At 35.3% G+C, this 14,203-nt stretch overlaps 1 protein-coding gene across 1 annotated transcript in view; it reads right to left on the bottom strand.

Moving 5' to 3' along the window:
* The window catches only part of WDR19 (WD repeat domain 19), a 44,997-nt gene that overhangs the window by 27,617 nt on the left and 3,177 nt on the right, over positions 1-14,203 (bottom strand). Inside the window, exons 5-16 of the mRNA XM_009884997.1 lie at positions 12,062-12,177; positions 11,388-11,503; positions 9,997-10,077; positions 7,586-7,698; positions 6,142-6,315; positions 4,882-4,963; positions 3,993-4,154; positions 3,781-3,895; positions 2,947-3,053; positions 2,409-2,531; positions 897-1,046; positions 239-386 (exon numbers count right to left, since the gene is read on the bottom strand). Of these exons, the coding sequence (XP_009883299.1) occupies positions 239-386; positions 897-1,046; positions 2,409-2,531; positions 2,947-3,053; positions 3,781-3,895; positions 3,993-4,154; positions 4,882-4,963; positions 6,142-6,315; positions 7,586-7,698; positions 9,997-10,077; positions 11,388-11,503; positions 12,062-12,177 (1,487 nt within the window). The remainder of the gene's footprint in view (positions 1-238; positions 387-896; positions 1,047-2,408; positions 2,532-2,946; positions 3,054-3,780; positions 3,896-3,992; positions 4,155-4,881; positions 4,964-6,141; positions 6,316-7,585; positions 7,699-9,996; positions 10,078-11,387; positions 11,504-12,061; positions 12,178-14,203) is intronic.

The following is a 14,203-nucleotide window of genomic DNA, read 5'->3' as shown; positions in this document are numbered from 1 at the left end:
TCAGACAAAAGATTATAATAGCAAGAAACATAGGGAGTTAAGACCAAAATGCCTTGTTGAAGCTTTACAGAGAAACCTACAAAGCAACTAGTTTCCTATTCATCATTTGCACTTCAAAACTTCTGTAGTACTATTTATTTTTATAGGCAGTTATGAAAATAATTAAGACAAATGAAGACTCAGAACATGTTTCACTTTATTAACTAAAATAGTAAGTTTTTAAAGTTATCTACAGTACCTTGAATGGCATCCTTATGAAAAACATAAGTGTACACTTTATCATCATCAAAAGCAACAAAAACGCCTTTATCCATTGGCCAGTTTTCCCACAAGATTCCTTTAATAGTTGGTGAGAAATTTGGAATCTCATATAATCTATCATTTACCTACAAATAACGTAAAAGTAAAATTACTTGCAAGTGATTAAAGAGACAAACTAAATATTCATACCAGTTATGATTAAAAATAAAAAAAAAGAATAAGTAGTGCAGAAATATGAAGACTGTACTAAGAAAAAGCTTTCTTATAAGGGAAGTAAATGGAGAAAACGCGCATTATATGAATGTTATTTACTCTTCTTAGAAAAAAGGTGGGGACAGGCAGTGAAACTGGCAGTGCTTGTTAATGAGCTAAAATATCTGTATTTGAATAGACAAACACATACATTTCTGAAAATTACTGATCAGTAATTTAGCATAATGAAATTGTCCTGATCTAACATGACAGATTTTGTTTCCTTACATTACCATTAAGTTATCTTCAAGCCTCCTAGGCAATTTCTTCTACCATCACACATGTTGGAGTGACAAAACCTTCTTCGTTCTCTATTAAAAACACTATACAGTTGAAATACCTGCTTGTAAATATAAGTGTATGGGTATCCCACACTAACTTACTGGACAATAGACAAAGCCATCACTTTTGTCATCTATGAAAGCCAATCTGGTTCCATTGGGATCTGGAAAAATTTTTCTCACACTGACAGGATGCCGATACTCATTCACATATTGCCAGTCTTCAATGTAGAAATAATAAATAACTCCAGTCTAACAAGAAATAACAGAAACAGCTAATGATGACATCAGGAAGCAGCAAGTAGATAATAAAATTGATTGTAGTTTCTCCTGTCTTAGGGTGCGGAGCATAAACAGTGTATAAAGAAAAATACTTCCAGGTGGTTTTTTGGCTTCCTTCTTCATTCACAGCTAGTTTTGGGCAGGATAGAAAAACTTGAGGCTTTTCAGAGCGTGGGGAAAGGAGTTAAGAGTTTTGAGGGGTTTTATATTGTTTTTGTTGTTTGTCTCGCTTTGCTTTGTGGAGACAAGCTGTATTCACCATGCAGTTCTCTAAACAGGGGAAATGCCTGCCTCGTTGCTGAGAGAAGCTCAACCTTCAAACAAAGCTGCCTCCAAGGAAGAACCACAAATTCTTAAGAACAGATGTACCTAATTCAGGCGGGAAAAACAATCAAACTGTTTTGTGATTAACACTGCATTTCAACCAGAGTTGCACAAAGAAAAACACTGAAAGTAAAAGGCAGCTTTTGAAATAATTGTAAAATTTGCACACATCAAATTGGTCAGATGTGAATTTAGTACTTCAAATTTATCAGTACTTCAAATTTTTCAGTATCAGTTTAGGTACTGAGGAGGTGGGAAAACCCTCAACTGCTGCAAAACCACTCAAGTTATTAAACCAGTGATAAAACACTAGAGATAGTGATTCTGCCTTTCCTCTGGAAGGTCAATGCATCAGTCTGCATCATAAAGAGCACAATACGACAATGCCAAACGTGCCCTGTATTCCCAAGGCCAGAAAATACTAAAAGCAAACAAACTACTCCTCATGCATAGGAAAATATCTGGAAAAGTCTATAAGCATGTTCACATCCTTCTTCAGTGCCCTCATAACTCCTATCTTTGTTGAAACACCTGAAAAAATTCTCTTTGGGCAAAGGCTTCAACAGTAAGTCAAGACTTTCATTTATGCTATCATACTCATTTACCTCTGTACCTTTTTGTCCACATCTATCACAACACCACTTAAAGCAACAAATTTGCAAGGCAAGTGCTATGTTTTTCTTGTAACTAGATGACAGTTTGATTGCCAACCAACCCACTATGGCAATATAATTAAATTCTGCTATTAAAATCAGTGTTTTGCAACAAACAGTAGTAAAAGCAAAACTTAACCTTCCTGCCAACGCATCTCATATAAATGCAACAATAAAGGAATCTGAATGCCATTTTGACTGTATTTGCATTAAGTTCTTGCATAGAAAATAATCCACTGTAAACTTCTCAGAAGCACGATTTTTTTTCTGCTAAAATTATGAGTAATAATCCAAATAATTCAGATAGAAATATATACCATCTAAAAAGATAATTAAAAACAGAAGTAATACTCACATCTGTACCATATATGAGGAAGTCACTAGTTAAAGCATGGCACAAAATTCGGTATTTATCATCATCTGCTGGGAAGAGTCGAGTTTCTCGTTCTTCCTGAGCATCCAAACCTCCACTTTCTATCTAAATATAAAGAATAGAATAAACCAAAAAGCTTCACTGTTAACATTTAGGTATCATAGTTTTGCCTGTATCAAACTGTAAGGAAATGAGATGAAAACAGACTTGCACATGCATCCCTTAAAAGCCCAGCACCTGCTTCTGTCACGTTTCCACAGAGACTTTTAAAATAAAACCTATTAAACAGTTCACAAGAAAATACTTTTTCTTCACCTGTTTTAGACTAGGTTGCATTTCTGAAGTCCACAGGAACTCAGATTTATATTTTAATTAGCCAGAAAAAAATTCTAAAGAATTTTTAATTTTTATGGTCATTAACTGAAGATCATTCCCTTTTCTCTCATGTTTAAAATTACATTAACTTGTTCGTCTTAGATCAACTCAGTAGTTCAGCGCTCTGAATTGCCAGAGCTCTTACCATATGCAACTGGACTTTACCCTCAAAGAGAGCAGCGGCATAATCAGAATTAAGGTGCATACTTGCTACTGTCCCCAGGTACTCCACATCTTTAAGCTTTTTTACATCTAAAGAATTCAAACAGAAAAGAAAAGGTAAAAATATTTTGATTTCATGTAAGCCTTCACTTATCATCAACTAAACTTGCAGCTGATTAACCAGATGTGAAAAACTCACAACTAAGCAGAGAGGGGACACGTCACATGTGAAGAGACTTTCTTCTTAGCAGAGAACTGGTTAGAAAGTACAAGAGAAACTCTTTTCCTATGCAACTCTGACTAGTGTTCTTACAGATTTGATTAATTTATTATTAGTCAAGAAAGATGATGCTTAGAGACACAGGAAAGCTTTAAATACACTGTCTAAAATTTGGATGTAGCACAACCAATTTTACCTTACCCCATGCAAACAACATGAACATCTATCAAACTGAGAATTTAAACACTCTTATCACATAGTCCCTAGGTACTTTGCCAAACTTAGTATTTTAAGACATCTCAAAAACCCTAAAAGTCCTTCACCGGTTAACAACATGATCTGAACAAAAAACAAAAAAGGAACATTTTACATTTCATTACCAATACCTTGAACTCAAAGTTTTATTCCTATTATTTACAATGCCGTGTCATAACTGCTTCAGTTTGTGAATATCATTATCTGGTCCTAACAGGACCATATGGCAATTCAAGTTGTTATTGTACAATGTGGAATGTCCGGAACTGCTAAACACAACACTGAATTCATAAAATAAGACACAATGATGCAGTAGTTTTAATAGAACTAAATTATGCTTACTATTCTCTCCAAGTGCATAAAACCAAGCCCGATTGTTCATTCCTACAGCCAAATGATAAACACCAATAGCAACAAAACTGGGCTCTACTTCAACAGAGACTGTGACTGGTAGCTCCTGTAAAAAAATAAAACAAAATAAAACAATTTTCATCCACTATTAATACTTACTTTACTTAGATCTAATGAAGTTTAAAAGGAAGAGGTTATCATACTCTCTCCACGTGATTGGCTATAGTAACTTCAAGAAGAGAAGTGAGGTATGCAATCCGTGTACTGCAAGCATCTCCAAGGACTGGAAGCTTTGTCAAGAAAACATGGAGAGATCCTCTTCGTTTAGACACTGCCAACAACTGTCCGTCATCTGTCCAAGCCAGCTGATCTACACCTAAAACATTCACAAGCTTTTAGAAAAAAAAAAAAATAGTTCCTTTCTTTAACTACTGAAACCAAGAAACAATTATTTTGCTTTAAAGTGTGAAAATTGTAGTCTATTAACGTACTCAAACATAACCAATTAAGATAATTTCAAGATTAACTGGAATCACTCAAACCAAAACCATAATTTACTAATTTAGCATTTTCTTAAGTGTGAAGACTTGTAAATAACTGAAGCATTTACAGACACTACAAGAGGAGATAACAGTGGTAACTTATTACCCAATAACATAGTATTGTAATAATGTTCTGGACGCCACAGGCACAAATCCTGTATATCAGGATGAGAACAGATTAAGTATCATATGTTAGCACAAGAGATGCTGAAAAGCCAAAAAAAACCCCTCCCCATAAAAAAAAAAGGTGGAAAGAAGCAGAAACCAGTTCAGTATATTATTTTAGTAATATGAATATACTGTATTACAGATTCAAAAAACCAAAACAGTATCTGATCAAATATTCTGAGAGCTGTACTTCTTTGTACTTTGAACAGAAAAAATAAGATATGTTTCCATTTTGCTACGGGTCACCTAATAAATACAAGTTTGTAACAAAGGAATTTATGATAAATTCTATATTTACAACAATACCTTCAGTCATGTAAACAGAGTCACCATCAAAATTCTGGTTTACTTATTTTATAAAAATTTCTATCCTCATGGAGACTGTTAACATACCTTTGTTTTCATCATCCAAGTTTATTATGGCATACATTTCTCTCAGGTCTGACAGATCATGGATTTTAATGCTAAAAAATAATAAAAAGTCATTCTCACTAATATAAATTTCAGTCGTCATAAACTGGAAGAAACCCAACCCAATCAAGACAGCCTAATGGAGGGAAAAAAAAAGTGCAAATGCAAAATGCCTTCCATTTCCTAAAGAGCAACACAAAACTCATTGTCATCCATCACTCTAAATAGTTTATCACAATCACTGTACAAAAATATTTGCTCAGAAAATTAAAATCTGAGGAAAAGGCACAACTCATCCAATTTGAAAGAATCAAGGAGTGGGAAACACACACTACTATTCCCTTTTTACCTGTTACAATACAGGTTAGATTAAAAACACATTCCTGATGGACAAACACTCCTTGAAAAGCATATGCAAAAAACTAGCTTTCAGTCCTGCTTCACATAAAAAGGGACAGAGTGAGAGTTTACTTATGCTGTCGTGTTACTCAACATATGCTAAAGAACCCCTTAAAGAAATAATGCTTGCTGTACAATAGCTGAAGTGCATGAAGTGGCACCATGTTTCGCCTATAGTTGTACCACTTTTGATGTGCAAGTGCCGTAAATCAGCAGTCTGTTATGGTGATACACAGAACTGAGGACAGACAGAACGGTCTTCTACCATCACACAGTTCCTTTTTTTGCTGAAGAATTCAGATATAACAGAATCGGGCAGTAGCAGACGAGGAGCTGAGGGAGATATTCTATCATATGCACAACACATTTTGGAAAAACTCTAGTTTCTTTAACTACTTTTTTCCTTAAGATCAAACACCAGGCAGGAGGATATCAGCATACTCAGTACAGCTTTTAATGCACTGTTCTCCTATTGCTAAGCAGATGGTTATGTCCAATCACTAAATCACAGTAAATAAATTCGGACATTTTTGTTGTTGTAACATAGTAGAAAAATAAAGAATCAAGAGGAATAATCTATACTAAGGTTTAACTTTTTTTTTTTTTGTTTACAATTAATTACAATAAAGTTAATTACGATTGCAGAGAATTTGGTCAAAATTAGCTTCTCCTAACTTCAGGAAGAGAGGCAGTTCCACAGAGTAATTCATCTCCGGTTCTCTGCACTGACTTCTTAGGGAACCTTGAAGCCTTAGGGAGCCAAGCTTTAATGCTTAACAGTGGAAGTTATGTGAGATGAATTCCATTCTTTATGTATAAAACTACCACTTACCAATTGTCTCCACATGATGCAGCTTTGTTTAATGACTGTGATATAGCAATGCTGCTCAGATTATCCTTATGATTATGAGCTTGAAAGATTTCTTGACCTATCTCACGAATGTGTGTAGAAATGACCACAAAACACCCTCGTGAGAAACCAATCATAATATAGCCATCACCGTACCTGTTACAAAAAAAACCAAAAATTAAGAAAAGAGATCTATTTATGCAATATACAAAATGTGTTTTCTTTCAGACTATTGGGGCAACTGTCAATGTCTCCCTTCAACTGGAAAAATAATCAAATTATGGGAATTTATATATAATGTAGAACAATATAGTATAAAATAGATTAAGGGAAACATAACCAAAGATTCTTAAAAGATAAAAACATGTTTGTGCCCAGAGTTCACTCATAAGTCATCTTTATTCTCTCGTCTACATTCTACAATGCCACTTTCCTTTCAGGAAGCTGCGTACACGGCAGTGATGCCAGGAGAAAGACCCCTGGTATCTTCATTGGAATAAGCATGCCAGAAGATGGAAACTTCCATTTCAAGGTTCTGGCTGACTTGGTCTCACCACAGCTATGCTAAAAACAATAGTGGCAGTGCTTAAGGCACACCACTGCAAACACGGTGGAAGTACCAAAGCTATAATCTGTACTTGTGAATAGATTGTTTGTTTACTTTTCATAGTATCAAGTAGAAATAATGAGGTTAAGGCAGAAATAGTTACAGCATCTAAGGATCAATTCAAACAGTATCACATCTGCTTAGATGCAAAAAAAATGGCAAGGGAAGCAGCCCCGGTATGCCTTGTTAGACACGTGGCCATAAATGAAGCTGCATATAAGCTACAGGTTTTCTCGCACAGTTGTAGTGTAGAGGGATAAATGTCAATTCCACGTTGACTGAACAGACATTAAAAGACAAGGTCTCAGGATTCAAAGATATACAAAAAGTACAGCTATTTTTTGGGTACAGAGTTGAAACTTCTAGCTTGGGATTTCTTCAAAGGAACATTACCAACTGGATTACACAGCAGGGAGGCTACAAGAACTTTGCACAACTTTGTAAACCAACCAACTAGCTGGAGGATATAACTCCAGCCCTAGCACTTTCATCAGTTATTCATCTGAACGGAAAAGAACCTATAAAACCCTCAGTTTAATCTACTGTCAGGACAGCAACAGTATTAGTGTTCTAAAGCTGTGCACACCAGCAGCGATTATATTTGAAAATACTGCTTTTTAGAGTCATTGAATTGTCAAGTAAAACAATTACAAAATGTAGACTTGTTCGGAAAAGAATTATTAAAAACTCTACAATACATCCAAGAAAAATCCGGTATGAGCAAGGGATATATGATTTCTTTTCCAGCATTTATCAGAACCACCAGGAAAACCTTCAGCTTGTTAATACTAGAATGCTTCATTAAGAAATTCTGCTCACCATCTGTAGGTTACAATACTGCCATAAGGCTGCTGAAATTTCAGATCAATCGGGTTATCAGGATCATTCAAATTAAAAAGAAAGAGAGTCTTCTTGCCGACCACTACACTTACCTGCCAATGAATGAAAAGAAAAATTAACTCGATAAGAATGGCATCACTTTAAAATAAGGCCCTACCTCTTCACTAAAAGATGGATTTAGGATTTCCAATAATACTTAAGAATCCCATGGACCTGAATTCTGAATCCCTATCAACAGTGGAAGAGATTTTCAGGATACTCCCTTTGTGAGCCAGTGGTTCACAGATATAAATGCAAGCCCAGCAGAACACACATCTCAAATTCAAGACTTTTCCCTAAGGAAGCCTTAAGTCAGCTCCATTTCCTCACAGGAAAAGGCAGCAGGTCACATGAAGTTATTCTGTTAGACTACTCTCACTTGAACTAAGGTGTCTTTTTTGATCCACAGAATTTTTATCTGGGAGGTTGAAGGGGAGACTATCACAATGCTTCTACCTCAAGTAACTTCCTGAGATTTCAAAGACAGAAAGACAATTCCAAAAGAAACAGCCTGTTCAGTGTGTATTAAACATGCAATATTTACAGTCTGATATCAGCCTAGGTGAGTGCATTTTATTTGATGAATCCCATAGAGGTGTTGGACTTCATAGTGGAAGGCAGGTTGAATTTTGTGGGTTTTTTAGATTATTTTTATTACTAGAGTGTGTGTTATTGTCAGGCAAGAGTAAAACACATTTTAAAAAAGCAAGGAAGGAGGAGCAACTTGTTTCACCTTATTCTTTGACAAAGGTACTCTGAAGGACTATTTACATGTTTACCTTACATTACCTTCTCTTCCAGCTCTCCTTGTCTAAAAAGCAGACAACGGTCTATTCCTAAAATAAAAGAGCTGGAAGAGTTGGTATTTTCAAACTGAGGAAAAGAGGTGTATGTTGACCTAAAAATCCATTAATCCAGAATTACAAACGCAAATTTTGACCTATAATACCTAAATTTACCCCAAATATAAAAAGTAGGTTTTCTGCATTTTAAAACATTTTGCTTGTAATTCCACTGTAGCTTAATGATAAAGTATTTAAGAAATACTATTTCTTAGACTCTTCTAAGAAATTACAGGTATTATTTTATGTTGCAGTGCAAGATTATTAACTCTAGTACTTATTTTGATCTTACTTTGACTACTTATTTTGATCCAACTTGCTGGGTTGTTTTTTTCTCTGATGTCATAACCAACAGCATGGAAGTGATTGTTATCAAGCCAAGACCCTCCCCAACAACAGACACCTAGACAATAAATGTTATGTGGTTTAGAGCTGCTGACAGACCATCCAAGCACAAACACCAAGAACTACACAATTACAGAATGCTCCCTAACATTTTGCAGCAAACTTGAGAACTGTAACAAAAAAACCCTGCAAAGCCCAGGCTATCGCATGCCCCAGGAAGCAGCAGAAGAAATCAAGGCTGAAGTCCTCAGTTCCTGCATTTTCAAAATATCTGTTAATTAAATTTCCCTGGGAAGCAGAAAACATTTCACTCCATGCAGAGAGACAAAAAGCTCTTACAGGTCCTTGTCAATGTAAACATGGGGAAAAATTCTTTCTTCACATCTATAATCCATAGATTAAATGTGACTGTGAGAATTTAACTATGTTGTATAAGTGTATCGACCTGGACAAATTCTAACACAGTACCACCTTTCTATCCATGGATTTTCTGTCTTGTCTCGGTATTTCATTGCTGATTATTTAATAATGTGCTCTGCTAATAGTTATCATTACCCTATTTTTCTGTACTTCACCATTGACTGATTCGATGGACTTTGGTTCATTCAAGAAAGATGATGAAGACAATGAAACTGTAGCCATTCAGACAGAGACAGGATAATGCTCACACCAGAAAGAATAACACCGGGGCTTTTAGTCTAATTGATGCTGATGTCTGCTAAGATGAAAAACTAGAAAGCAGTGATATGTTCCCAAAACTGACAGCTGAAAATCTGCCCTCTGAAAGGCAGCATCTCTGCAATATTGACAATCCTGCTCCGTTTCCATCTGCCACATTGTGTCTACCATTCTATATTTATATTGTACGTATTTTCTTAAGTCCCCACACACGCCTCCATCTATTATGTTAACTACCACTACAAAACTGATCTGTTATCTGTCATATTGCTAAACGCTGCACTTTTCATGAACACATCCATAATGAACAAAGGGGCAAAGCTTTATTTTAAAGGAAAGTTTTGGAAAAGAAAAAAAAAAAATATCTTCAACACCAAATGTTAAGCCAAGGAGGAACAAATTGCTTCCCGGCCCACGTTGGTTGCCAGCAGAAACCCTTAAACATCAGATTAATGCTTTTTGTAATACTTTGTATTGACTTCTTACTGTGCTTTCCCTGGTTGATATTCTTTCATCAGTCTTCATAACCGAGAACTGCATATCACTGGGATCTGAGCTCACTGAGGTCTGCCAGAAAGAAGTTCAGGGTGAGAAATCAACAGTTAACATAGCAAATACTGATGATAAAGAATTGCATTATTCCTGGCCTGTACATGTTAATGTTATGGACAGAACAGATGGATAGATAGACAGATAGAGTTGTTATTGCATTTAGTACCAAAACTAAGAAAAAAGTTGGAGAAAACATAACCACAGTTTGGATCGTAATGACATGTTATCACAGAATATACTGAAAATATATCTAAGAAACAGAAATACAAATCCAAATAGAGAAGGAAAGATCCAGACGAGGAAGACGACTTGTAAGATGATATTATACATATAGTACTAACCGAAGCAGTACAAACAAGGTCACTCCAATGCAAATTCAAAGAAGGAAGACCAAGAATAAGGCATACAAGTTAAATATTCACAATGCCTTTTAATATGGACATCCCTGATCTGGTTTAGGTAGTGATAGCAATCTAGTTGCTTTTGTAGTCACTATGAGGTTACAAAGCGTCATAAGAAAGCCTTGCTTTGGTCTGTGCTGTTTCAGCTACACTGCTTCTACTACCTAAGACAGCTAGTTTAAAGCACAGACATACCCTAACAGATTTACTTGGGTATTCTTCTCCAATGGTGATCTTCAGATATATACAGATGGAAGCATATGAAATGAACTATGAAAGATTTGTTCTTTGAAAATCATGAGGGAAACACTGTTCATTAAAGTTAAAAAAAGTTAATTATATTCATTTGCACACTATGCAGCAACTGTGATTGCTCGGAAGGACTATGATGTATGTAAACAAACAGAATGCTTGATTAGAGAACCCGAGTGTACTTGGAGGAAGCACTGGAATCATCTTCTCAAGAATGCAGTGGAGGTCCAGCCTAGGAGTAATCCTTGCACATCAGAGGCAAGACCTTTGTTTAACCAACCTAAAGCAAAACAAACACTAAAAATACTTCCTGAAGGCCTTATAAAGAGTCATGTGAGAGCTGTCCTGTGCTGCTACTGGGGAAGTCAACCTAAGATTTCACTCATAAGATCCTCTTGTAATAGATACAGATCAGGATCAAGGATGAGAGAAAAGCGTGTTTAGGCAGCACCACAACAGAATCGCAGAGACTCTAATATCATACATCACACTGCATAACACAGAGGCTCAGATGTTTAGATATGCCCTCATTCTACACGAGGTTTCCCAAAGGCCCCTCGTCCTTGAAAGCAATGGGATTGAAAAGGCATAAGCTTCCATAGGTCCCAGCTTTCTCGGGAACCAGGAGTATCAATCTATGCCTTAAACTCAAATCGGCGTTATACATACTACCTGTCTTATAGTATCCCCTTCCTGATTGCTTATAGTAATCATTTTGTCTTCGCCACCTAGAGCCAGAAGGTTTTCAGTACTCCAGCAACCACAAGTAATCCGCCTTGTGTGCTTACCTGAAAAAGAAAGAAACCTATACAACACAAATGAACACAATCACAAAAAAAATCTGGGATGGAAATATATTTGGCCACTCAAACACAGACTGTCAGAATGTGAAACAACTTATCAGAGCAATTACAAAATCAAGAGTCAGTATTTTTTAAAATCTTCTACGCCCAGATGGAAGTCTTTTGAGCTTATACGAACTTGTATAGCTCCTGTTCTTCCATTTCTTTGCATCAAATTTCTGGGGGCTGTCCTATATCCTTAATCTTTCTGCCCAGAGGTACTCTAAGCAGGTAAAAGAAGGTAATTCAGCAACAAGAACAACCACACAAATCCTTTGCAAACTGTAAAGCAAGAAAGATAACACAACTTTTCCATGAAGCAGTATCAGGTATGTGTATATATATTTTTAGCTTACTCTGGTAAGTACAACAAAACAGAAGGTGCAAGTTGAGTATGAGCACATTTTTGACTTCTATGTTTATATACAGAATAAAAAGGAAATTAAGTATATTAGCAAAATTCGACTTTCACATGTGCAAGCTTAATTTCAAACCAATGCATACCAACAACAGGAATCTTGCGAGAAGTCTGACGGTTATATATAAGTAAGTTTCCCTTTGTTGTTCCAACAGCAAGTAAAGTTCCAACGCGAGACCATAATAAGAAAGACATTGCATCCCTAAAATAAAGAGAAATTTTATCTTGTATAGTCGAAATCCCTTTCATGTGCTTACATATAAAACACAGACCAAGCAGAAGTTTTAAATTATGCAAATGTTCTCTATAACAAGTATCAGAATTATTTAAGTGTGCACGAAATACTGGAAGTAATAGAAGGCTGTATGAGGTAATGTAATAAGACTTGTACAAATGGAAATGTGTCTGCAAACATCAACAGTCTTTGATGGAATCATGGGTAATTTGGCCAAATACGCAGCTTCAAGAAAACCTCAAAGATACTGTGAAGGTACGTGAAATTTTCCAGTCACTTTCTGCATTTCTTTTTTGTACTTCGATAATCCTATGAATTCAGCCAACTCCAAGTGAATAGGTCTAGTTCTAGTCAATGTAATATGCAAGTTAGAAAGACACATTTTAACTTGAAGTTTCAGATACAACAAGGCCTATTTTGGTGTATATTTTAAGGATATACAGATAAATATTATACATCACATTTAAAAAAAAGCTTCTTAAGCAAAACAATTTTAATCAGAATTTTCTAATTAGTGTAGTTATTTCCATCAATGCCTCTCTCATCCTTTTAACTTCTACTGTCAGCATGTAATAGCAATTTGAAACACATTTCAGATATTGACACGTGAAACGACCTCCAATATATATTTCGTTTGCATGTGAGGGGTTTCGTTTGTGCTTTTCTAATTTCAAAAAGAGGATACCAGAAAAGACTGACTATCACACCGTTTATATGCGTTAGTGCTTATTCTGATTAAGCAATAACACTGTGACAAAAGAATGGTTAGGTACTTCGATTGATATATACTGTTCTAGCAAGACTGCCTCCACTAAGCAATTTACCTCAGATGTTAGAGAAGATGATCATGAAACAACTGTAATAACCACATACTCCATTCTGGTAAGTACCTTCTATGCTATTTTTTGCTTGCATACTGGCAAGTTACTCTTCCCCCCCCAAATATTTGTTCACACATGAAAGAGAGGAACAATATGGTCTATTCCTTCATACAATATAATGTGTATATATCTCTTCATAAATTGCTTTGATTATATACATAGCTACAGTTTAAAACTGACCTATCAAAAAACCCCAAACTGCTACTTGGGGAAACTTCACCAAAACAACATTTTTAGTGCCAAAGTTGATGTATTCCACCAGAAGAGAAGATTATAAACGATAATCATTATAATGTCTGTGCTAAAAAGTCATATTGTTGATAATACGTAATAAGTAACAAATAATGACAAAAATGTAATGACTAAGAAATAACTGAATATTCCACAAATAGCTAAGCAAGGTGCCTATATAATGCTATATATAATTAATTGGACAGTAGGAAGAAGTAATCACTTTAAATTTCTCATTTGTATGTACAATCATTTCCTTGTTTTGAAACTGTTTTCTAACATGTGACTAAACATTCTACTGACAAACAATCTTCAAAACATAACTACATTAAATCACGTATAGGTTAAGTCACTGTGTATCTTGTGCAAAGTAACAATTGTTCTACTTCTTCAGGAGCGGAATAACTTGTATAGAAGTTATTTTTTGTTTCAGTACAGTTTAAGTTCAGTTTCAACGTACACTTATAGGATAACAGGCTGCAACATACAGAAATATCCCATAATCAAATATCCAATACTCCAAATTAATTTCATAAAGCACAAGTGTACATGTTAATGGAAAGACAGAATATTTCCATATTTAAGACATGGAGTTTTCAACCTAAATCTGGAAAAAAAACCACCCTCATAGAAACCAACATAACCCCCACCCCCCAATTTTTCCACTTGAACTGATTTTTTTTTTATTTGATGAATAAACCACTCCAATTTTGGCATCTTTGACTACTTAAAAATACCCAAAAAACAAAACACCAAAAAAAACCCAAAACACATACACAAAGGAAATTTAGAAACAAAAGGTTACATCAGGAGTGTTTGTCTCAACTCAAGTAAATAAAATAGCAGCAGTATCCAAAATTAGCTGTTTCTTTGCTTAGGTG

This window comes from Charadrius vociferus, unplaced genomic scaffold, assembly GCF_000708025.1.
Source record: "Charadrius vociferus isolate BGI_N301 unplaced genomic scaffold, ASM70802v2 scaffold134, whole genome shotgun sequence".
NCBI classification, from domain to species: domain Eukaryota; kingdom Metazoa; phylum Chordata; class Aves; order Charadriiformes; family Charadriidae; genus Charadrius; species Charadrius vociferus.
The sequence above is the reverse complement of the archived record's forward strand: the minus strand, read 5'-3'. Positions and strand labels throughout refer to the sequence as shown.